This window comes from Colossoma macropomum, unplaced genomic scaffold, assembly GCF_904425465.1.
Source record: "Colossoma macropomum unplaced genomic scaffold, Colossoma_macropomum, whole genome shotgun sequence".
Lineage (NCBI taxonomy): Eukaryota > Metazoa > Chordata > Actinopteri > Characiformes > Serrasalmidae > Colossoma > Colossoma macropomum.
Window position 1 is genome coordinate 5,525,170 of NW_023494790.1, and position 26,769 is coordinate 5,551,938.

General features: G+C 38.8%; 1 protein-coding gene across 2 annotated transcripts; it reads right to left on the reverse strand.

Annotated features, from left to right (window-relative positions):
- On the reverse strand, positions 1–26,264 carry LOC118809046 (cytochrome P450 4F3). Of its 2 annotated transcripts, none has more exons than XM_036571980.1 (13): positions 24,202–24,241; positions 23,834–24,041; positions 16,247–16,391; positions 13,424–13,477; positions 11,736–11,863; positions 8,325–8,446; positions 6,146–6,428; positions 5,725–5,791; positions 4,395–4,524; positions 3,941–4,074; positions 1,624–1,688; positions 900–982; positions 1–768 (listed from the first exon to the last, which is right to left on the reverse strand). In XM_036571980.1, exons 2-13 carry the CDS (start codon positions 24,038–24,040, stop codon positions 591–593), a joined length of 1,596 nt encoding a protein of 531 aa, XP_036427873.1. In that variant the 5' UTR covers position 24,041; positions 24,202–24,241; the 3' UTR covers positions 1–590. The 2 variants fall into 2 exon arrangements, with proteins under 2 accessions (XP_036427873.1, XP_036427872.1); XM_036571979.1 differs by lacking the exon at positions 24,202–24,241 and adding an exon at positions 26,176–26,264 and having other exon boundaries at positions 2–768.
- Between the last annotated feature and the right edge of the window lie 505 nt (positions 26,265–26,769).

A 26,769-nucleotide genomic window follows, 5' to 3' on the forward strand; every position in this document is an offset into this window, starting at 1 on the left:
GCTAAACACGTAGTAGCCCATCAGACTAGAAAAAAAAGAGATAAGAAAGTACACTGAAAAAAAATGAGCAAACCTAAAAATAAGCCAATGTTTTAATAATTTTAAAAATATCTGATTTATGTAAAATGGACAAAAAATGAACACGGAGCAGGGCTGAAACAGGGTCAGGGCTCTATATACAGTCAGCATAAATGAGCAGGGCTGAACAGGCAGATATATGTAAATGTATTGTTTTTTTTTTTGACCGCGAAATCAGTGAATAGGCTGTTGACAGCTTAGTTTCCATATTTTGATTCTTTGTACTACATAATACTACATCAATTTTTTAACAACAAAAAAAAAGATGTTTTTCATTATATGGGCCCTTTAACAATTACACATTTAACTAATGTACATTTCTCCACACAGATGCAGCGGAGAAGTCAAGAAGTACTTTAAAGTCATTCATAAGTTGGTTTCAAAATCTTCTGAATTTGTGGAATTTGTAGTAATAAACAGAACTGATCATCCGTCATAGGGGGAAATGGTACACAGACTGAACTACAGGTCATCTTGATAAACAAGGCTGCTGACCATGCAGGGGAGGTGTGTCACTCCTGGGAGGGTGTCAGGGGCTCTAGTTTTAAAGGCATCCCGTCCTCTGTTCTCATTATGAGTTTAATAAGACGCTTCGGGGGTCTGGAACCCGGAAGAATTCGAAATCTTCTCAGAGTCAGCGCCAGAACCACCCGTATCTCCGCCAAGGCAAAGCTCTGACCAATACAGTTCCTATAACAAAGAACAGACTATAAGGACGCTGTAAATCAGGTCTGTGATAGTATGTATGTGTAGTGACAATGTGTGTGGATCTGTTAGAGTCTGTGTTATTGTGTTTATGTGTGTCACTGAGGAAAGCTCACCTGGGACCTGCAGAAAACGGAATAAAAGCATATGAGGAGCGCTGTTTTGTGTTCTCAGGGTCAAAACGCATGGGGTCATATACCTGCAGACAACATTTTACAATGAGCTTTAAAGACTGAAAAGACTGCAAGAGAAGAGAAGAGAAGAGAAGAGAAGAGAAAAGAACAAATGAGAAGAGAAGAAAGGTAAAGAGGAAATAAGAAGAGAAGAGAAGAGAAGAGAAGAGAGAATAGAAGAGGAGAAAAGAAGAAATGTGAAGAGAAAAGAACAAATGAGAAGAGAAGAAAGGTAAAGATGAGAAGAGAGAGAGAATAGAAGAGAGGAGAAAAGAAGAAATGTGAAGAGAAAAGAACAAATGAGAAGAGAAGAAAGGTAAAGAGGAAATGAGAAGAGAAGAGAGAATAGAAGAGAGGAGAAAAGAAGAAATGTGAAGAGAAAAGAACAAATGAGAAGAGAAGAAAGGTAAAGAGGAGAAGAAAGAGAGAGAATAGAGAGAGGAGAAAGAAAAATGTGAAGAGAAAGAAATGAGAAGAGAAAGTAAAGGGAAATGAAGATAAGAGAGAGAAAGAAGAGAGGAGAAATAGAAGAGAGGAGAAAAGAAGAAATGTGAAGAGAAAAGAACAAATGAGAAGAGAAGAAAGGTAAAGAGGAAATGAGAAGAGAAAAGAGAAGAGAAGAGAAGAGAAGAGACTAAAAATAGCAGCTTCTCTGTTATTTGCTCACCTCTGGATTAGGCCAGACGTCAGGATTGTGGTGGGTGCCGTAGATACTGACGAGACAGATATTTCCTACAAACACAGAATTGTTTTATTCTTTTAAATGGTCAGACGTTCTTTTCCCAAGTCTTTTCCCTCTTTATTCAATGCATCTTTATTCAATATTGCTTAAGTTATGAAAAACATGAAATAATAACTTTTTAAAAAAGAACTTGAACTTCAACAGACATTTTGGGGCCATTAAAAAACCCTCAGACCCCTTCTCTCCACCCAGTACAGGCTTAGCCCCTGAATCCATAAACCTGTAGTGGTGCCCCAGCAATGATTTCCAGTGAAAGAACCACATGCGTCATGAACAACAAACTAACCAGCACAACAAACCTTCGTCATGAAGATAATTTACTCTGAGCAGCTCTCAGTAGTTTATTATTAGAGTGAAATGAGGATGATGAAGGTCAGATGCTTTTGTAGTGTTTACTAGCACTGATTTCAGGTCTGGCGCTGCAGTCTTGTTAACACTGAATGAAGGCGCATGCGCAGTAGAAAAAAAAACACTTGGATTCTCTTGACTGTTCTCATTAAGGCCATATGGTGACAAATTGGACATACGTCCAATCTAGGACCTCATATGAAAAAGGCTTTGTTCACACAGCAGGTAAAAGTGTCCCAAATCTGATCTATTTCTTCACATGTGGCACGAATGTGTTACCTGTTGTAACGAAGGAGGTGAAGAGGCTGGATGCAAGTGCGAGTTGCTTTTATTTAAATCAGACTTAACAGAGTCCAGAAACTCAGTAGCAGAAGTACGTAGAAAAGACAAATCCATGATGAGACAAAACAAAAGAAACCAGAACTAAAACAGAAACAAAACCTAGTGAAAACAGGCAACAGCAGAAGGGCACACAGACCATACAAGACAAAGGGGCTGAGCAAACACAGGGGTATAGATACACTGAGGGGAAACAAGAAACACCCGAGACTATTAAGAGGTCAGGGCTACAGACTAACGGCAGGTGACAAGGGGGCAGGACCAGGGAGGAGATAGACCAAAACAACAACAAAGGCACATGGTAGACAAACAAAAACACATGGCACTGGAGAAACCAAGAAAACAAGATGCAAAAACAGAGAAAGACAGAGACAGAGAGTGACAGGATGTTACACCTGTGTGTCAGTGTGAACAGCAAAAACATACTGAATCGGACATTTTCAGTTCCGATTTGGGACACTGAGTATATGTGGTGGCGGTGGGACTCTGAACAGTCAGATTGGAATTCACGTGACTTTTACATCAATCCAGCTCGACGTTTGCCGTAATTTTGAGCTGCTGAGAAGGAAAGATGGACGACAACAGTGAGGGAGGATTTCAGTGGCGGGATAGTGAGGTAACAGACCTCATAAACATTTGGGGTGATGTTTCCGCTCCGTGTTTGAAAAGATTTAGAAAGAAATAGCAGAACGCGGCCTTAAGAGAACATGGCTGCAGTGTCAAAGAAGTCTGAAAGAAACCAAGCACTCGAACCAAAAAAGTGTCTGTGGCTGAATGACATGCCCTTTTTACAGTGAGCTCGAGGGCATTCTGGGTCATGAGCCCAGCTGTCAGCCATTGGAACTTCTGGAAGCTCCTGTGATGCTGGCGCAGATGAAACCGAAACCTCCACTGCTGACTTACATAAGCATTAACTTTAGGTTAGTGGCTGTTACTGTCTGAAACTCACACATCTCTGAAAAAAATCAGAACTGTGTCACATTACAGGAAAAGGATTTGGGCCACTTCAGCCTGGTAATGTGTGCCACCAACATCTGTCTATTGATACATTGATTATTGACATAGTTTTTCAAAAATCTGTTGGTTCTTCTCTGAACTACATGCCAAATTTTAACCTCTTTTTTCAGGTTTTTAAGATGCTGTAGATGTATACTGTTTAACAGCAGATGGCGATATTGTCACCTATGCACTGTGGAAAGTGTTGGTGATTTATGCTATAACTGAATTGCTTGGGTTTCATTTACAGCCAATTCTGTGGGGTTTTGATATCTTAAGAGTACTCATATCAAGACATAGGGAAGGCTAAAGGCTAAATCCAGCACTACCCATTCACAGATTTACAAGCATAGCAAAACATATTTAATTGTCCAATACTTACTCTCACCTAAAGATGGAGTCTGTAGCACAGAATGTGAAATTATACTTAAATCTAACATCATATACCTACATGAATACCCAGAAATCAAATGTGGCACTAAATGCTTTTGCCTCCGCGCATCTTATCATAATTACACATTAATTAATGTTATAAAGGGTTGAAAAAGTGATTAATTACCCTGTGGTATAATGCGCCCCCCAGGAACGCTCATATCTTGAGAGTAGTATCGTGTTACGGTGGACGCAGGGGGGTGGAGCCGTAGACTTTCCTTAATGCACATGGTAGTGAAGGGCAGATTGCTGAGGTCATCCCTACAGCCAATGAAAATCAAGCAAAATGCGGTGTCAGTCGCAATCAGTCATAAGGAGTTGGTGGATATATTTGTTAAGGTTGGGGATCATTAAAAAAATTAGTACTAATACCAATACTGAGGAAATTTAGTACTGAATGACGGTATTTTTGGATACTTGGTTGTACTTAACAGTTTGGTCACTACCATAAAAGTACTGAATTTCAATATCCAGCCCTAATATTAAAAGAGGACTACATAAATGGATAGATTTGTGGGTGGCAGAACTGATAACACTAGTAAAGATCACAGAGAAATTATTCTAGAGTAGAGGTTCCTGACCAGGTAATATCCTCAGTCTCTCGGTCACTAAGCACAGCATTAATCTCTGAACGGCAGCGTTCCTGATACTCCTGATGTGTGGCCAGATTGTACAGAACCCAGGAAATTGCACTTGCTGTTGTGTCATGACCTGAAAGAGAACAGCAGTGAAAGCAGGTTTAAATTGATGTTTTTTGGAGGGCTGATTGTACAGCGTCTGCCATAGTAAACAAGTGATGAAATATTAAGAGAATTTAAATCTAAATGCCACAAATTGTGTCACAAAGGACATTTCCACTACAGACTTAGTCATATTCTGATACATATACATCCATAAATTAGCAACCACCTGGGATACCATTCAAATAACCCAGGAACACCTTAGCAACCACCTTGGATATCTTAGTAATGGCTTAGCAACACCTTAGCAACCACCTGAGATAACATAGCAATGGCCTGGCAGCATCTTAGCAACCACGCAGGATACCATAGCAACAGTCTTGCAATACCTTAGCAACCACCTGGGTTACCATAGCAATGGCCCAGCAAAACATTAGCAACTACCTGGGATACCATAGCAATGGCCTACCAACACCTTAGCAACCATCTAGGTTACCGTAGCAAGGGTCTAGCAAGACCTTAATGACTACCTTGGACACCATAGCAATGGCCTAGCTACACCTTAGCACCACCTAGGTTACCACAGAAATGACCTGGCAAGACCTTAATGACCACCAGGGATACCATAGCTATGGCCTGCCAAACACCTAAGCAACTACCTAGGTTACCATAGCAATGGTCTAGCAAGACTATAATGACAACCTGGGATACCACAGCAATGGTTTGCCAACACCTTAGCAAACACCTAGGTTACTATAGCAATGGTCTAGCAAGACCTTAGTGACCACCTGTAATACCATACCAACAGCCTAGCAACACCTAAGCAACCACCTCGAATTCCACAGCAATAGCATAGCAACATCTTAGCAGCCACCTAGGATAATATAGCAACACCTTAGCTATGGGATTTCACAGCAACGGCTTTATCAAGCCAACTTCAAGTTCCTTCACAGACTTTCGCCTTCTATGTAGTCAATCATCTTTGGTGTCCAGAACCTGAATTATGTCCATACTTTTGTCCATCTGTAGCTGTTCTTAAACATTTGTAGCTCTTCTTACATCTCATAACTCCTGTGCTAAACTTCGATCACCAAACCTGTCTTGGCTTATCGACTCCATTTGGGATGAGGGGAAGTTTTGTAATCGAGAATTTTCACCAGAATATCACTTTAAGAAACAGTTCATGCTTCTAAACATAAAAACAGGTAAATATGTAAAGTAATCCTCTTACCTGCAAACATGAACGTATCTGCTTGTGCTTTAATCTCCTCATTGGACAGACCTTCTCCATTTTCATCCTACACAAATATCAATTTAATAAGTTGATGATGATAATGATATTTATTTGTTTGGCAGACAATGTTATCTACAGCAACTTTAACCACTTAAACTCTAGGCTTATTATTCAGTTATTAATTACATTTTGGCTTCCTTTTCAGCAACTACTATGAATTCTTCATGAACCACAATGAATGTTTCAGTAACTACTGTGAGTTATTCAGTACCTACTACAAATTCTTCAGTAACTATTACAAATTAATCAGTATCTACCGTGAAACTAATGTGTAATTGATGTAGTTATGAGTGTGATAAACAGATGTGTGGGCTCACATACAGACCCTTAGAGTTCCAGAGTTTATTTGTCCACTCACCTTTGACAGAAGCAGCACGTCTATAAAGTCGACTGTTTTCTTCTTGCTCCCCGTCGTGTTGTTTTGGGTGCAGCTGTCTGGAGGCCCATGTTTGAGGAGTTTGGAGCGGCGCTCTTGTACGATAGCAGCGGTGAAGTTGTGGACGAGGTCGCAGGCCCTGCGGAAGCGCTGTCCATCCACAGAGCGCTTATACAGCCACTCCCAGTGATAAGGGACGTAGCGCTGCCTTGCCACCACCAGCTCACTCAGCTCAAAAATGGCTGAGATGTACTCACTGGACTTTCTGTAAGAGGAAGCGAAGCCAAAGGGAGAATAAGTGTGTTTGTTTTTGTACAATTTCAAGGCAAAAAGAAATATCCTATGGAGAAAACCCAGGTTAAGATTAGTGTTACATTTAGAGTTTGGCTTAAAAATTCTTATTAAATAAAGATACTCACAGTCGTTAGCAAATGTTTGAACACTCCCGATCAACTTTGTTGAATGTAAGTTAACACGTCCTCTACAGAGAGCACACTTTTTTACAAAGTTCAGTGCACAATTTCTACTTATTTGCTGAGTTTAATATAAGAGAAAATAAACATACAATATTAAATGTACCCTAACTTTTTCACAGGCCACATTTTATGTTACACTTATTTCCAATATGTTAAAATCAGCAAATAAACAGTAATTGTGCAATAAATGTGCAGTACATGCACTGTAGATACATATACATAATTCATACAAGCCATTCAATTATATGTATATAATACAAATGAGTCATATTATTAATACTACGTATAGGCACTTTTATACACTGAGTTGCCAGTTTAGTAGGTACACCTGTCTTATACATACAATTAGTAATGGGCAATATATAATATGGCAAAAATATAATATGACTGTCATGCTTCCTGGCTCTCAGTCAGACTCCAATCACTTTACAAACTCCAATTCCCATGATTCCCCAGTTTGTCATGTGACTCCCCCAGCCAACCATCAACCAGTAGATCCAAGTCACCTGAATACTGATTGCTTTCACCTGTTTACCCGCTTGTATATAAGCTTGTCTGTTTCATTCCCTTTTTACGAGTATTGCCTCTGTTTCGTCAGTCTGTACCAGGCCTTTCTCTTATTTTGCTGCTTTACTGTTATGACTTTGTTTTGTTTCTCGTTGTCATTTTTCAGATTTACTCCTTTGGCTCTGTTTACCTGTTTTTTGGCTCTTTGGTTTTGACCCTCGCTTGTTTATCTACTTCAATTTTTGCCTTATCCCATGTATCGTGTGTTGCTGCTCTGGTTTTTGACCTGATCTGGTGTAAACCCTGATCCTTTCGTTAATCTTCCTTTTAATAAACCTTACAGTTTATGTTATATTTGTGTCTAGTTAGTCACCCCGGCATTACAATGACGATATATAAAGAAATTTTCATGATGCAACTGATATGTTGGAACAGGCAGAAAAAAAAAGAGAGTAGTGCTATATATCAAACTCTGAGTACAACTGATTTTAATGTAACATTTTACAAATGTAACACTTCACTGCACTAAATCCAGTTAAACAGGACTAATAATGCTCCCTTTAAAATGAAACATAAAGCTGCTCAGTGTAGTACAGCCGATATCCAAGATATGTAAAAAGCTTATTGTGATATATTGTGACATCATTTATCAAAATAACAATAAATATTGTCAGACTGCCCAGCCCCACTTATAATCATTGGTCATTTTACCAGATACACCTACCATATAGGTGAACATATATTTATTATTTGAGTGGTGGACCATTCATGACACAGCATTAACACTGACGTGGTAGCGTCTATGGTACTGGTTTTAAACATAGTGTACTGTACAATATATGTATCAGAACAAAACCTTGTATCTCTATTTTTGTTGTTTTTCAGTTTTTGACATAATTTGAAAATAACCGTTCGCTCTTTACGTTGTGTGTAAATTTATGATGAATGGACCAAAAGAAACAACTGAAAATGACTTGGAAAAATGCCTGGTTCCATTGACTTACATTAAAAGTGAAGTATGTTTTTTCCTTCTCCTGTAAAGTCATCATTTTGGAGATATGAGGTTTTGTTCTGAAAGCAGCGATATATATGTGTATATGACCCCCAAGTCCTCACAAGGTATAAAACCAAATGTGAATGTGTGTGTGGGTATGCATGCGTGTGTTAGATACACTCACTCTTGGCACCGGCTGTCATAGCTGAAGGTACACTTCAGCAGGCTGTCCAGAGTCATCAAAGTCACATGTTCAAACATGTCCACCTCATCTTTTCCTTCTGCCAGCAGGCGGCGCCACTTCTCCTAAACCATACAGCACAGTACACTTTGAGGTCAAATGCAAAAACCAGCTATTTCTGTCAGTTTGCCTTCTCTTTTCCATTAATAGTGTTCATTAAACTGATACGTAAAAGATGAGATCCAAAGCTGAAAAAGTCTTAGACTGTTATTATGCTATGTTACAAAGTACTTTTCTGAACCAGAAAACGTCTCAATAGTAATGAACTTCAGATTTGAGTGGCCTTTTATTGTTACTCTGATGACAAATCAATAATAAGCATTTCCATATTGATTAGAATCTTAGAAACTCTGACAGTGCGTCCAACAACACTTTTATACAGTGATAGAAATCACGGTGGCAAAAAAAAAAAGCTTCAGCTCAGATATGCTGATCCATTTTACTATGACTAATGTGAACACGCATTTTAATCAGGTAAAGTAAAAAAAAGTCAAGTCAAAGTTTATTTATATAGCGCTTTTCACAACAGCTGTTGTCACAAAGCAGCTTTACGGAAACATCCAGGGTCCGAGGCCCCGTCACCAGTGGCGACAGTGGCAAGGAAAAACTCCCTAAAAGCAAGAGGAAGAAACCTTGAGAGGAACCAAGACTCAAAAGGGGAACCCATCCTCCTCTGGTCGACACCGGATAGCAAACAGTGTTAGTATAAAATATTGAAATACAGAAAAGGGGAAAAACAGGTGAAGCAATGGTTATAATTAAATAGTTTGAGTCTGTGCAGAAGCTGTAAAGCAGCCAAAGACAGACACTCTGAATGGGTCACCTATGAGACATTAGGTCTGATAGGGTTAAAGGGGTATTAAAATCTCAAAACTCATTACAATCACTCATTGCAGGTTCCTGGGACAGAGGTCTGCACATGGCCGATTCATTTTGAGGCACTGCTGTCATTGTGGGTAAACAGTTGCTGGGTTGCGGCGGGTGGGGCAGACTTGGACAATCATTGGCTGCTTGTAGAAGCAAGCAACAAATACGCAACATGTGCACTGCAGAGAAAAACATGTTTTTCTAATTATCACAAGCTGCAAAACACGTAAAGCTACATACTATTCAGGAAATAACTTGCACAAAAAATCCAACTAGTGTTTTTCCAAGAAAACTGTTTTGTTTGAAGACACATCTCTTTATACAGCACTTAAGTGAGCACTAATAAGTACTTGTTGAAATGTTTTAGACTGCATTTGTTGATATGTATTGTATTGCACTATGTCTAATTACTGTTTCCTTCCTCTAGGTATCACCACAGGCTTTTGTTTCTAGCAGTATCTGAGCTCAGGAGTAGCTTTACTCTAACCTATTTGTACTAGCTACTAGCTAAGATACTTTCTCTGAGTGGACAACAGCACTTTTGTAAGTCGCTCTGGATAAAAGCGTGTGCTAAATGCTGTAAATATAAATGTAATTGTTTTGGCTTTTTAACCGCAGCATGCCTCGGCATTTATTTTGGCTTTGATTTGATTTCAGCTGGCTTGTACACGTCTTGTAGAGTAATTAGCTAATAATACAATGCTGACACAGGAAAAAAAATAACGTTGATACAGATAAAAAAGTAGCAAAGTCAAGATGCTTCTTTGGGTTTTTTTCTTTTAATGCTAAATGTTTAAAAATGAGCTTGAAATAAGTAATAAGCTGTTTACATTTGGTGTCCCATACTACAAGTAGTTATATACAGCAAGTTCCCAGCTTACTATTTGTACCAGCACTTACAGAGCCAGATTGTAATGCCAATAGTTATTTGCCACTGAACTAATTTGCAATAGTACATTTGAATATCCGCATACATGAATGAACACCCACACACACTGCCCAAGCACACAGCCGGCATTTGTTAGCTTCCTTTTACTGTCAAACACAAACTGCTTCCTAGTGGGGAACCATGACTATCAGAGCAAGGCCTTCAGTTTGGACCATATGGAAAAAAAGGAAAAAAAAAAATTTCTACAGTAATGGTTAATGCTGAGCTAACGGCAGTTGACATGATTTTGGTTTTTTGAGCATGGTGTCATATCTAGAACTTTCAGAAGGCCTACAGTGACCCATTGTAAGTCAAAATGTGATTGGTTGATTCCACTGTTGGTGCTATAACAGCTTCCACTCTTCCGGGAAGCTTTCTACAAGATTTTGGAGTGTGTCTGTGGGAATATTAGTGTCCATATTAGTGCCCATGGTTTTGGTATGAGCAGTCCAACATCATACAGGTGTAATGGTCAGGTGTCCACATACTTTTGGCTATTTGTGTGCACCATGAAAGCTGACTGCGTGACTTTAATTGTGAATGTGCCGCACAAGCAAGGGAAACAACCTTCTTTCTCTGAGTGTATATACACACACACACACACACACACACACACACACATATATGTATATATATATATATATACATATATTATCTGACCTGTGGATTTTTTAATATGGCCTTTTTAATGATTGACTTGACACCTCTGGTCTTTACATTCCACTTAAAGACTTTTGCTTTACTTTACTGATGTAGTAAATAACTACCTCCCTAAAATACAAACCATAGCACAGTACATAGCACATTCTCTACTACAGTAGAAGCTCATACACTGCAATATTATCGCTTATACAGCTGGTGTTTTATGAAAATAATCACAATCACACCACTCGACTATCTAAAACAGGCTACAGTTTGTTAATTTTATTCTCCCCAGTCATTGTAATTTTAATTCTATAAAGACATTTAAGCTCTGGTCAGTAGGGGCCTGTGCAGTGCACCTCTCGCTTAACCCCAAATTCTGCCTATGAGGACAACCACAGGCACATGAGCCTGCTGAATACTTTTTTCCTTTGTTTTACAGACTCACTGTCAAAACATCTGCATAAATTAGGTCATGCTTCATGTTTAGTAGCAGTGCCTTAATGATATGTATACAAGGGCGAATTTGGCCATTGCAAATGATGCGTAAATTAGGTTCCTGTGAGCTGATGCTTGTTTCCATGCAGTACATGTTAATTCATCAGTTGGGCTCAATTATCGCTTGTTTCGTTGTCTTACCACCACCTTCTGAATTGGACATGGAACAGTTTGTATATCGTACAGGGCGAACAAATCTGCGCTTATTTCTTCAAAACATTGAGAGCAGACAAGACAAACACTGTCGTTTCTTTAAGTCATTAAAGGTAATTGATGCATTACTATGTGCGGTTTGTATCAACACTTTGGTAATGCATTTTTTGTGTGTGGGCTCATAATATCAATTACGCTGCTGTGTGTGTGTGTGTGTGTGTGTGTGTGTGTGTGTGTGTGTGTGTGCATGACGCTCGCAGACTTACGTGCATTATGTTGGAGGATTGGTTGAATATATGAACGTAGTTTTTGAGGATGTCGAAGTGGAAGGCTGGTGTGAGGAGACGGCGCTGACGAGACCACTCTTTTCCATTACTCACAATAAGACCCTGCCCTGTTACACACACATATACATCTACATTACATCTGGCAGTGCAAGATCACACTCTGTGAGCGCTGGAGCTCTGACTTAATTACACGATTAGGGACTGAAGCATGAGCCAAAGTTTCGTGATTATTTGTAATTGTGAGTGAAAATGAGAGAAACTGGTGTGTGTGTGTGTGTGTGTGAGAGAGAGAAAGAGAGAGAGAGAGAGAGAGAGAGAAAGAGAGAGAGAGAGAGAGAGAGAGAGAGAGGATCATGCTTCTCTTTTGCATTCCTTGCATTTTATAAAAAAAAGGTTCATTACAAACAGTATTATCAGCATAACTATGAGGGAAAAGAGAGTCTTTGAAATATTTACACGAATTTCAGAATTTCTTATTATTTGGTGTAATCTCCCTTTCACTTTAAAGAGTACATATTTTCCTTGTACTCAAAATTTTCACCTGAAATTCCTTCATCCACATTTGTGTGGGTTTGCATACGTCTTAAAACTTTATCATGAATGTGCTGTTGGATGGATAAGCAGATATATGTAATTGTGTTGGTTTTTGTGACATCATAAAAGCAGTGAACTCAAAAAAGGTTGTTTTTGGAGTTTTGTTTCCATATATGAACTGTATAGACTCTATGAATTTTGATGTATGTCAACAAAATTAAACATACTTCTTTAAAAATACTTGGAACAGTTGTTTTTTTGTTTCATGATATGAGCTCTTCAATGACAGCGAGCACTCGACTCCCCAAGTTTTTCCAAAAGCCTCTGATGAGACAATTAAATTGACCTGATAGTGGTCTGACTGTTTTGTAAAAAGGCCTTAATATGGTCACAAACATCACAATTTTACGTACATTTGAATTGTGACCTAGAAATAGTACAGAATTCTGAACTTCTTCTTCATTTCATACTTGTTACATATTCTCTATAATCTATATCTTCTCTTTGTTTAAAAAAGATTAAATGAAAGAAAAAATCCCAGATTTTCACCATAGGCTCAGATATTTGGATATATATTGTAAGGTGTGAGCAGTGGCACGAGCTCCCAGTGTAATGTTTGTTCAAATATATAGTTGAAATAATAACTTATGCATCTACTGTATCTTTTCTACTTAGTGGTAGATCAAACATTTTTTTAACAAATGCAGTTATTTGTCATTAGTAAAATATTTGTTTTTTTTTCAAAGTCCCCACTAATCAAATGGAAATTTGTGTGAATTATGCAAATAATATGTAAATTAGGTCCCCATCAGCCATGCTCACTTTCCCCATTTAGCATGGTAAAACCATTACTTCATCGATTCTGATGTTTGAACTTGCGTATAACCTAAAAAAGGGATGGTTAGTGTTCCTGACGTTTTTCATACCTCTAGAACCTTTAGAAAGAGTGGTCCCAGCAGGTGATGATGAAAACTGAAACCAGTATATGTGTGTGTGTGTGTGTGTGTAAGTAAGTCTGTGTGCATTGACTGTTAAATAGAATGATGTATAATAAACACATTTCAGTGCTCTGGCATGCCATATTAGTAAGGCGTCTGGAGCAGAATTGAGAGAATGAGTGAGAGATTACTTACCAAGCCAAGGTCTCATGAACCCATAAAACAGCTCATCTTTAAATGTGATGGAAGCTGTTAATAAAAACATCAACAACAAATAAGAATGCTTCGTCAGAATGACACACTCTGTGGTTTTCTCAATTGTGACTTCCGCAGCCAATCTACAATAATAGCACATTCAATTCAACAAGTTTTTTATCAGTGTTAATCTCACCATCAGTTCCCTTCAGGCAGCCGGAAGCTATGTGAACTTACACTGCAAATCATTGCATTTATATCACAAGCAGTATTATTTTTTCAATAAGAGAATTCATTATTGCTGGAGCTTCAGTCACAAAGTGCTCAACTGACTAGCGTTTCAATAGCAACAGTGACTAAAGTGACATCTGCTTTTAGTCTATGGGATATAAATCAGTAAATACAGTGGAAATTTGCACATTCAGTGAGTGTGATACGCATGGTTTAGTGTGATCTGAAAGGAAAACAGAGGAGCAGCTCTTCCCCAGTTGACTGAGAATGACAGTGCAGGATGTGATCAGACTTTGTTCGCAAGAACAGTCCAGCTGCTACATAGAGAAGGATAGTATAACAGGATTGCAGCAGGGATGAACTGGCCATTGGGAGGACCAGGACAAGGCCTGGCGGGCCGCTATATGTGGGGGCTGCTGAGCGAGTAGGGAAAAGAGGAATGCATGGTCGTTTCTAATGTAGCCCTATATAAAAATGAATGTAGTGCGACCAGGACAAACGCCATGTGTCAGGCGAATACTGGAGTGCACATAACTAGACACATTAGTGGTCCACTGCGATCTCGATGACGCAAATACTGCCGCCCGCAGAGCAAAGCATAATGTAAAGCATAATGGGGTGTATGATGCAAAAAGCAGTAAGTTCCTTAAACAAGATGCAAAGAAATGAGGAAATGAAAGTGCATGATTTGTTTGGATATCAGAGCGAGGAGCTGTACGGCCACAGTGCAGAAGGGGTCAGTTACCAGTTCATTCTATCTACTTGAACAATAAGGCTACAGACGGCTAAGATAATGTTAATGTACTGTCACATACTGCCTTATTAACCAGTGAGCTGACTAGCAGTCAGGATTTGGAACAGTTTGTAGATCGACAAATGACATTTACAACCCCATTTCCAAAAAAGTTGGGATGCTGTGCAGAATGTAAATAAAAATAGAATGCAATGATATGCAAATCATGTAAACCATATTTTTAAAGGAAAATACTACAAAGACAACATATCAAATGTTGAAATTGAGAAATTTGATTGTTTTATGAAAAATATTTGCCCATTTTGAATTTGATGCCAAAAAAGTTGGGACGGGGGCCTGTTTACCACTGTGTTTCATCACCTCTTCTTTTAACAACACTGTAAGTTTTTGGGAACTGAAGAGACACTGCTGTAGTTTAGAAAGTGAAATGTTTTCCTGTTCCTGTTTGCTATATGATTTCAGCTGCTCAACAGTTCAGGGTCTCCTTTGTTGTATTTTTCATTTCATAATGCACCAAATGTTATCAGTGGTGACAGGTCTGGACTGCAGGCAGGTCAGTTTAGCACCAGGACTCTTTTAATACGGAGCAATGCTGCTGTAATACATGCAGAATGCGGTTTGGCATTGTCTTGCTGAAATAATCAAGGCCTTGCCTGAAAAAGACGTTGTCTGGATGGCAGCATATGTTGCCAAAACATGTATATATCATTCAGCATTAATGGTGCCTTCACAGATGTGCACATCACCCATGCCATCTGTTTTTTAATGCAGTGCCGCCTGAGGGCCCAAAGATCACGGCCAGCAAATACTGGTTTTTGGCCTTGTCCCTTACATACAGTGATTTCTCCAGATTCTCTGAGTCTTCTAATGTTATTATGTACCACAGATGATGAGAAGCAAAAGTTCTTTGCTATTTTATGTTGAGAAATGTTATTCTTGAATTTGATCGTGCAGTCTTTCACAGAGTGGTGAACCCCTCCTCATCTTCACTTCTGAAAAACTCTCTGAGAAGCTCTTTTTATACTCAATCATGTTACTGACCTGTTGCCAATTAACCACCAGGTGTTTTTTTAGCATTACACAACTTTACCAGCCTTTTGTTGCCCCCCATCCTAACTTTTTTGTATCGTGTTGTTGGCATCAAATTCAAAATGAGCATAAGTTTTTCAAAAAACAATACAATTTCTCAGTTTCCACATTTGCTATGTTGTCTTTGTACTATTTTCAATGAAATATAAGGTTTAAATGATTTGCATATCATTGCATTTTGTTTTTATTTACATTTTGCACAGTGTCCCAACTTTTTTGGAAATGGGATTGTAATAAAAAAAACTACAAGAGACCAAAAAGAGCCCAATGTTGTAAAACTAAATCTCCCACTTTTGATATATTCTGGCATAACTAATATTGGACAACACAGTTTCCCCTAGTGCTACACCCCTTATACAACTTAGTAAATAACTAATAACTACAGGCTAACTAAAGTGTTAAATTAAAGCATTTGATCAATCTTAGAGTCGAATCGCATGCCTAAAATAATTTGGTCAGCCTTATTGGCAAAACTTACCACAATGCTGAGAAGTAAATGTAGGCAAATCACAATATTTTGTTTTTCTCATGTTTCCAAACAAATTGGAACAGTAAAGGCTTCAGCAGAACAGCAGTGGAGTTACTATACCCTGGTTGTTGTTTATAAGCTTTTTTTATGATACCTGTAGTTGTTCAGTGTACTAGAAATGCTGGCCATATCCATCTTATGAAAGGATAATAATGATAAATTATCATAAATTCTCACCCCCCCCAATGAGAAGTTCAGTGTAGTTTCAGAAATTGTTTACCTGAGGCCAGAAGCAGGGGTTTGAGGTAGTCTGGATGAAATAAGCGGACAATGTTGTAAAAGGGACCCAGGAACCAGGCACAGCAGTGACGATATGTCCTTATAAGCTCATCCACCTCCTGCATACCGACTTCATCAGTGCGTATCTGACCAAGAGACAGAGATACGAGGTCATACAACAAGTTTGGACTGAAAGCAGTGGCTCGTTAAAACCTGAGCCCTTATTATACAGGGCTTCTGTTTATTAACAGAGAATTCTAATGATTTTTCAAAGTTTTCACATAATTCAAACGTATAAAACAGAGGTCACTAATAGGCGAACCGCGGTCCGAGTCCAGACCCAGACGCTGTCCTATCGAGAATTTTTTATTTCGACCGGGTGGTCCTATTTTAATTGGCATAACTTTTCTAGCCTTTACGGTAGCTTTAGCAGCCCGAGAGAGTCACAGACCAATCACATATCATGTAAATATCACACATCAGCCAATCAGATCTGTGCATTACAACGAGCACTGAGACTCGAGTGAGTGACGCACACACAGGGGAGGGACGAGGCGAGAAACAGCAGTCAGAGAAGAAAGTGAGTCAGAGGGAAGTTATTTCACATGGCGCACTCTAAAAAGAGAAAACTGACAATAAATATTGTTGAAATATGACTGAATTGCACTTTAGTTGATTTGACATTCAGTTGTTGACTGTATAAGATGTTGATATACCTACTAGGCTACTTCAGTTTACAGTATATGGCACTGAATCATGATACAAGTTAGACATTATGATGTTTCGGACCTTTGCTTGAGGAAATTTTCTCTAACTGGACCTTATTGAATTTAAATTAAATACTCCTTGAATATAAGATATAAGAGATATAAACAAAGTCATTCAGAGTGGTTTGATGTGAAATGGTTCACTGTAAAGAAATTTATTGACTTGGATTTCTTTACAGTGGTGGTCATGCCAGGGGTCATGATGGGGTCATGATGAGTACAACCCCACGTTAGTCATCCTAAACCACCAGTGAACCTACACATTTTTATATGTAATATTTATGATGGTTATTCAGATGATTTCTTCAGGTGCTATTTTCCCCTGCATTTAAGGCATTGATGCATTAAAATCTTTAGAAGTTTGGTTCCCACTTTTCACACCAAACCATCACAAACCAGTGACTTTACATATTAACAATTTAATTATTCCTCTTAAAGACAGAATTTGTGCACAATCTTCAGGAACATGGCTTCTGTGTATTTGGAAAAAATCATGCTCGCAATATTCTGGCCCTGCTGACTCCAATGTTAGTGTGGAAATCATCATCACTGGTCACCAGCTGTAGATATATGGCTTTACAGTACATGTTTACACCTGGGGACTTATGAAATTAAAGTGAAAACCTAGGTCAAAAGCATTACTAATAACCACACCATCTTTATTCCTGACTAGTTCAGTAATTCATATTACAGCAGATCTTAATTAAGCCATTATATCTCACCTTACATGTTATCTTGTGTTAGGAAACCTTAAACTATTCAAGCAGCCTGCTTTCACTGTATGCCATCGCACTGCTCCTACACTCTCAAAAAAGATGGTTCTTTAAGGGTTCTTTAGTAAAGACAACGGTTTTATATAGAGCCATGAACACTCAAAGAACACGTGCATGCATAAAGGGTCTTTGTATGATAAAATGGTTCTCCAAATTGATGGAGAATGTGTTCTATATGGTTCTATATAGCACTGGAAAGGGTTGTTCAATTGTTACAAGCTTGACATCGACATTTGTGCTTCAAAAAGGTTCTCTAAAGAACTGTACATAGCACATTCTCCATCAATAACACAAAAGCTTGCAATGAGATTAAAATACAGACACAACAACATTGGATTTCTCTCCTAAGATATGGTACTATTATCACTCACTTCCTTAAGATATGGAACTAAAGCTCTGTTCACATTACAAGCCTCATTTCTCAAATCTATGGTTCGCACTTGTTTAGGTAAGTGACTTAAATCTGTCATTAATGTGAACGAACCGGCGTCCTGAAATGACCCGCATGGGCTCATCCTACTCAGTAACATCACGTGAATGAATCGCGTGCATCATCAGCACAAACTAACGAGCAGAACGAGCTTCGCTGAAAAGATAATTAACTCTGATCAGCTCTCAGCTTCATTATTAGAGCGAGACAAAGGAGAAAAAGGTGAGATGTGTTTCTTTTCCACCGTTTACAGGCTTTAACTTCTGTTTGGCGCTGCTGCCATGGTAACGCTGAATGATGGCGCACGCGCAGTGGAAAACAAGCACATGAATTCCGATCTGAGCATCACATTAAGGTCGCCTGGCCACAAATTGGATGCGTATCCGATCTAGGACCACATATGAAAGTGGCTCCGGACAGATTTGAAAAGATCAGATTTGTGTGTCCACACAGCTCAGAAAACATCAGATCTGAGTCACATTAGGGCAAAAAATCAGATTTGTGCCACTTCAACCTGGTAATGTGAACGTAGCCTAAGTTTCTTCAGTGTAATATGAAACTGCACAAATCATCTCCCATATGGTTTAACAGTTTTCCTTTCCAAGCCATTTGTTTTTTCCACCTGGTCGGGTAACAATATCTTTATTTTGGATGATGTCTTTGGCACCCATGGGCTTTTCTTCTTTTGAGAGTTATGTAACCTCTCCTCTGTTCTTGGTGCCTCCTATTTTCTATATCTGAGGCTACACTCTGCGCTATGTGCGTACGGCGTTCCCTGGAATGCTCAGTTGAGGAACTATACCTTACTGAATCATTTGTGTAATCATGAATCTTCCTGAGGCTCAGTCTCACAACAGAGACTTGCACACATTCAATATTTCAACAATATTCAACAAGGCCAATATTTATGTCATCAGTTAGTTCACTTTAAATTAGCTCACAGGATTTACATCACTTCTTGCCATGCTTTTTTGATGAAGCTTTCAAATGACTAAATTTCTAACAGATGTCTGCTGGGTTCAGTTGGACATTACGTTCATATGTTTTGGTCATTTTCAATTGTGAAGGCTTTATGGCTGCATGTCACACAAATTATGGCTGTTAATGGCTATTAATTCCTCAAAATTCCTTTGTCCCCAACTTTGCTATTGCTTCTTAATGACTCTAATTTAATGCTTAGTGTACAACAAAGGCAGGTTATGTTGGCAGCCTTAACTGTGGCCAAGAAATCAATCCTGAAAGGCTGGTTTGAACCTAACCTTTCTTTATCTCAGAGTGGATATTTTCTGGACGATTTGTGTTTAGACTGATGCCATTAACTATGTTAAAGGGGAACCCCATCGATTTTGCAAAATTAATGAATCATTTAATGGTTTAGATGTAAACAAAATCATTCAGAGTAGTTTGGTGTGAAATGCGCCTTTCTAGAGAAATATGCAATCAAAATTGTTCACCATTGTAGTACCAGGAACCAGACGTTCGTATGTCTACACTACATATATCACCAATTAATCTGCTGTCCAAAATGACCTGTTAACTAACGTGTCTTACAAGGTTTTATAAGACATGCTGGTAATGGTAAAATACAGCTAAATTGAAAAAATACGTTTTCTTTGGGTACTATTTTTTTTTTCCTTTCAACGCCCTGCATGTACCTCTCCACCCTGAACGCCTTTTGGGGAACTGTCTGACTGCAAAGCCACAAATTTACACACCTGCAGTTTCACTACAGCAGAGACTGGAATCTGTTTAAGAAAGCTCTGCAGCGCCTTTGTGTTTTCCGGTTTGAACTGATATGGATCTACAACATTTTGGAAATAGACCTCCTCGAAGTCCTCCGCATACTCTGCCATCTTCCAAAATAGGTAAGAAAACAGTAAAAATAAACTGTAAACAAAAGCTGCTGCTAGTAACAACAGAAGCACGTTAAGTTACGTGCATTGATCTCAGTTGAGATGCGGTTTTGAGAGGAACAACGGAACTAACCTTGGAGTAAAACTTTATACTAAAATATGTTTTAGGCCAAAACTTTAGAACAAAACTGTCACAGAACAATGTCTCAGGTATCAGGCCATGCATTCATAACCATTTCGTGTAATAACCTAACAGGATGTAGCTTTTAGAGCCATTAAACACGTCGGATGTCTGGTTCCTAGGACTATAATGGTGAACAATTCTGACTCTGTAAATTTCTCTGGAAAAGTGCATTTCACACCGAACCACTCTGAATGATTTTGTTCACACCTAAACCATTGCATGTTTAAGTAATTTCACATAATCGGTGGAGTTCCTCTTTAAGACACTGTAATCGTTGACATCCTGCTTGTGTTGAAATACAGTCCTTTTCTGTTATTGGTCCGCAGAGAATATGGTCTGTATGTTAACTATGAAAAATCAATAAAAAGTTATTAACCAGAACAACACCAACAACAAAACACAGACATAATAAATACACACAAATTAAAAAGTCAGCTCATTTGATCTCACTAGCAAGCTAGCTACCTTTGCAAGTGACCTTAGGGCTCCTTATAATTTAAAATTTGTCATCCCGCTCGAACGATACAAACTTTATCCAGTCCAGCGTCCTCCCTTCAAATCTTCACGGTCAACAGTTCTGTACAAAACCAGATCTTTTCATTATTATGTTAAACTGCCATGAATTCAAAGGAGAGAAAGAGAGCTGTAGCTTCCTCTCTCTGACCTCGCAGGCAGCTGCTGTGACGTTCAACTGGCAATCTTTCATCACAGATTTCAACAACTACGCTTTTCAAAGAGTTAGTATGACGCCACATTGTCTTCTGAAGTGCTGCGCTTTTTTGGGAAGTGTTGTGCCCGTCAGACTCCTGTTCTTGCCTGTTCTTTCATCTTATGCCTGTTGCAGTGCTGCCCCCAAACTGCATGTTGTCCCAGGATGTCTAAAAGATGTCTCATTTAATTGAACCTAAAATGATAACCAAGACAACTTAAGGAGTAAGAGCACGAACACATTCTAAGCCACTTATCCTTCTGGGCCATGGCGGTGTTGCAGCCTACCCCAGCAGTCATTGGGGAGAAGGCAGGAAACATCATCAGTCAATCGCATGGCAGACACATAGAAATATACAGGGAGATTCACTCGAAAGAGGCCCAGAATCTTCTGTAATAACTCTCTCTAGGACGAAGCAATCTAAATGAAACAAAGTGCAATGTGCTCCTCAGTATATGGAGCTTCGAACAAGCTGGGATGCCCCTGCGTCAGAGGATGTTTAACCTCCGTTTGCTCCTCCCAGATGAATACCCCCGTACCCCTTCATGTGCCTGGCAGAAAACGGAGATCACTTCCAGCATCACATGTAATGCAATCGATCACACATACATCAAGGTATGTAGCGTATTTTTTTGGTTCAGATTGCTTCATCCTAACGGGAGTTACAACAGAATATTCGGGGCCTCTTTCAAGTGAATCTCCCTGTATATTCACGCCTAGGGAGTTAGCATCTCCAATTCAGCTGACTGCATGTCTTTGGACTGTGGGAGGAAACTCCACACAGAAAAGACCCTGGTTACCTGGCCAGGGAATCAAACCCAGGCCCTTCTTGGCATGAGGTGACAGCACTACCCACTACCCACTGCACCACCCAAGCAAGAACATTTTCAATTTGGGGAAAAAAAGTAATAAATGACACGTCCTTTCTTGACATTTCAGCCATAATCTGAATATAAAGCTGGTCATGTGAAAAATAAGATGGATATACTGGCCAAAATGCTTCAACCTCTATTAGTGCTGCTTATCCACAAATGTTAAAAAATGGTTATGAGTCATTGAACCTTGGCGATGCTCTGGCTGGCAAAGAGTTGAGACATCAACTCTGAGACGTCAACTCTATGTTTCCTCTTTGGGTCTGGTGCAAATGCTTTCGAGATATTTTTGTGAAACCACTTTGCTCTGGCTCCACTTGAATGATAACACTTTTGGACTGCAATGTGTTATGTCAACATAAGAGTTCCTGTGAATAGCACGTTTTTTTTTTCTGTTGAGAAAGTAACATACATACATGCATACATAACTTACAAAATACTGTTTACCAATACTAGTGAGATAAACAGCCACTGCGCTGTTCATGCAAATAGGCTGAATGACTCAAGCAGCTATTAGGCTCAGTGTTTTGCTTATGATTTGGTGCAAGCAGCAATGACACAAAATTTGATGCAAAAAAGATCAGATAAGCCAGATCAGATAAGCATCAGCAGGTTGCAGGGCCTTTTCCATTATCTCCAGATAAGACTCTGCAAAACATGCAGAGCTACACCAAATGATTCATCACAGTCTGTATGCTTTGTTTAGTCATCTGCTTACCAACCCCCTCCTGGAGATCTACTCTACCATTATTCAACCCAAATATATCATACCCCAATTAGCTAATCAAAAATGTCTGAAAAGATTTCTTCTTGAAAAGGTGCAGCAGATAAATGTCCAGAGGCTTTATTAGATTAGCTAGTCATCACAATCCATTAAAGCCACAGGGAGCATAATTCTGTGTTTTCCTTAAACACAGGTTAATGTTGCTATCGTGGGCACACAACATACATGCATAAATTATGTTCTATGAACAATATTCCAATGGTCAATGGATATAAACCACAATTTATATCACCAAATTATTCCTCTTTTGGTGTAAACCAGGTGGTGCTAAACGTTGCGTTTAAAGCTTGCGTAAGCTTTATTTTCCCCAACCATGTGGCTGATAGGGTCTACCACTGTGCCACTCGATTCTGTGTAACATTTTTTTTTAGAATTTTGCCAAAATATAGCAATTTTCAGCACAAATTTAAAACACGTGAATTATACAGGTAAACTGAAGATGTCTCTTTTTTCATTGTGCTGGTATAATGATGAGAACAAGACCAACACTACCGCGAACAGGCAAGACGTACAACACCGCACCAACGCATTGATCATATATTTTATCTGGTCAACCACGACAGTCCACAGTTTTGGAAATAAAGGTCCCTAAATGGTTCTTAACTTGTATGTATTGTTTTTGGAAAAAAGAAAAAAAAAAACTTAATTGACATAGAACCTTTATATTATGCGGAGGTTCTTTACACTTTCACATCTCATTTACTGAAATGGTTCAGTAACACTTTATTTGGAGGGTCCACTGTAGATGCTTTATAAATGCTCAGTCTGTCTAGAAGTAACATTCAACTAAATCTCCATTAAATGCAACTGAACTTCAAGTTTAGTGTGAAAGAGTTTATTAAATCTGTTCCTAACCCTAAACCTAACTCTTATCTCAACCTCAAGGCAAAAAAAATAGAAATTTAAATGGACAATGTGAATGCAGTAAGTTATATATAGTATATATATAATACATATAGTATATGATATATGATAAATTCAATGTCCTCACAGGTCACTTTTGGCCTGCAGGCTACACTTTGGGCAGCACTGATAAAGAATGTCTTCTGAACCTGTTAGCGAACCAATTAGTTGAGCAGGAAAAACTATGCTGGACAAAAGCCCTCTAGATTTTGAGGTTGGCGCCCATTCAATAAAGAAAAGAAGACATTCCCGAGGATTGTGAAGGTTAATAGATTGTGATCGTCAACCAAACAGCCCCATTTTATGGACTCACCATTCCCATATGTCCGAGGAGCCAGTTGCGCTGGGGCGGGCAGGGAAAGCAGCGGAACTCTCTGCGCTTCCACAGCAGCCATGCCAGACGGCCAGCGAAAAGCAGAGAGAGTGTGAGCGCAGACAGTCCGAGCACATGGAAGACGGAGCATCCGGACAGGAGCGGATACAGCAGGTCCCTCAGTTTTCCAAACAACACGGCAGACATCCTACGGAGGTTACATAACTTATTATATCAAAATGTGACACCAAAGGAGCCACAAAACTATCATGCCAAACCTAAATGCATTCTTTATCAGTTAGATCTGTCACTTGAAATGCATAATCTAATTGAACTGTCTCTAAAAAAGCAAACATTGTGGTACCAACCTGAACGACAACACATGTACATGTGTGCTGTGTGTGTGCGATGCTGCTGTATTTGAGAACTGGATTGCAACACCCACATGAACACATTTATAAAACACCAAGCAACTTCCTCTCTAGACATTTCTGTCTAGCAGACTGTTCTCCGTTACAGCTTAGGGTTTGGCTACAGAGCAAAGACTCCAGAGTTGAATTTACACCTACAGTGTTTAACTGAGACCTGCGATATTAACACCCACAGTGTTTTACTCCTGCAGTGTTTAATTAACTCATACAATCATTAAATAACACCTACAGGACTGAATTAACAGCAACACTGTTGAATTAACACCTACAGTACTGAACCAACACATTGTCACTGTTAGAACAAAACTTCGTATCTTAAATACTAACTTTACAGAAAAAAAAGAGAAGACAAACATTCTTTACTTGTAATGGAAGTTAAAGTAAACAGATGTTTTAACCCAACGCAAAGGGTAACTGGACTTTTCAAATTTTGCAAAAAAGTAAAAAAAAAAAAGACGGAAAATGGAGATACAATGATTTTGCGTGACAGTAACAATATACAGTATTGAATTACCATCTATTGTATTGAATTAACACCTACAGTGCTGAATTAACACATACAGTACTGAATTAACAGTGTTTAATTAACACCTTCAATACTCAGTGAACACATGCAGTACCCAAGTGCTAATTTAACACCTTCAGTACTGAATAAACACCTGCAGTACTGAATTAACACCTGCAGTACTCATATGCTAATTTAACACCTTCAGTACTGAATTAACACCTTCAGTACTGAATTAACACCTGCATTACTCAAGTGCTAATTTAACACCTTCAGTAATTAATTAACACCTGCAGTACTCAAGTGCTAATTTAACACCTTCAGTACTGAATTAACACCTAAAGTACTGAATTAACACCTTCATTACTCAAGTCCTAATTTAACACCTTCAGTAATGAATTAACTCCTGCAGTACTCAAATGCTAATTTAATACCTGCAGTACTGAATTAACACCTGCAGTACTCAAATGCTAATTCAACACCTTCACTACTGAATTAACACCTACAGAACACAAGAGCTAATTTAACACCTTCAATGTTGAATTAACACCTACAGTACTCAAATGCTAATTTAACACCTTCAGTACTGAAATAACACCTTTAGTACTGAAATAACACCTACAGTACTTAAATGCTAATGTAACACCTTCAGTACTGAAATGACACCTACAGTACTTAAATGCTAATGTAACACCTTCAGTACTCAAGTGCTAATTTAACACCTTCAGTTCTGAATTAAAACCTGCAATGCTCAAGTGCTAATTTAACACCTTCAGTACTGACTTAACACCTTCAGTACTGAATTAACACCTACAGTACTCAAGTGCTAATTTAACACCTTCACTACTGAAATAATACGTTCAGTACTGAAATAACACCTACAGTACTCAAATGCTAATGTAACACCTTTAGTACTGAATTAACACCTACAGTACCCAAATGCTAATAACACCTACAGTACTCAAGTGCTAATTTAACACCTTCAGTACTGAATTAACACAGTACTCAAATGCTACTGTAACACCTTCAGTACTGAAATAACACCTTCAGTACTGAAATAACACCTTCAGTACTCAAATGCTAATGTAACACCTTCAGTACTGAATTAACCACCTTCAGTACTCAAGTGCTAATTTAACACCCTCAGTGCTGAAATAACACAGTACTCAAATGCTACTGTAACACCTTCAGTACTAAAATAACACCTTCAGTACTAAAATAACACCTTCAGTACTGAATTAACACCTGCCGTACTCAAGTGCTAATTTAACACCTGTAGTGTTCATTCAAGACCAGCTGGACCCAAATGAACATTCTAAGAGGTCATTCAACACTGAGAATTTTGCTGTTTACAGAAAATAACCAGTTTAAGGAATGAATATAATCAGATTAAAGGTGCTGGTTACCTTTCTTCATTGTATCCAGGTGCGAATCGCTGGAGTGATGTTTTGCTCTACCCATGAGTTTATGGATAACCGGTCTGTCTGATATTACATAACATCAACTGTTTGCTTCACAGGTTTTTAGAGGAGCGTCAGACTGAAAGCCGTGTTTGAACACATCCCTGCCCTCCGGCAAAAAGAAATAAAACTACAAATATATTTGTATATGCAAAATATGAAACAGAACTCACATTTCAACGGTCTTGACTTGTACAGGGTACAAGATTAATTACTCTGAGTGAGATAAGCACAATGTGTGATCCCAAAATAGCACTTGTTATGTATCATAAATGCCCTTTTAGACCCAGCTAGAATTTACATCACAATTTTTTTGCACTGTTTGTACATTAACTTAATATCATCATCATCATCATCATCATCGTTAACCGCTTAGTCCAGATAGGGTCGCGGTAGCAGTTGGGAGAGCAGAGAATCCCAGATGACCCTGTCCCCCGCAACTTCCTCCAGCTCATTCCCGGGGACCCCAAGCCGCTCCCAGGCCAGTTTGGAGATATAATCCCTCCAGTGGGTCCTAGGACGACCCCGGGGTCTTATTCC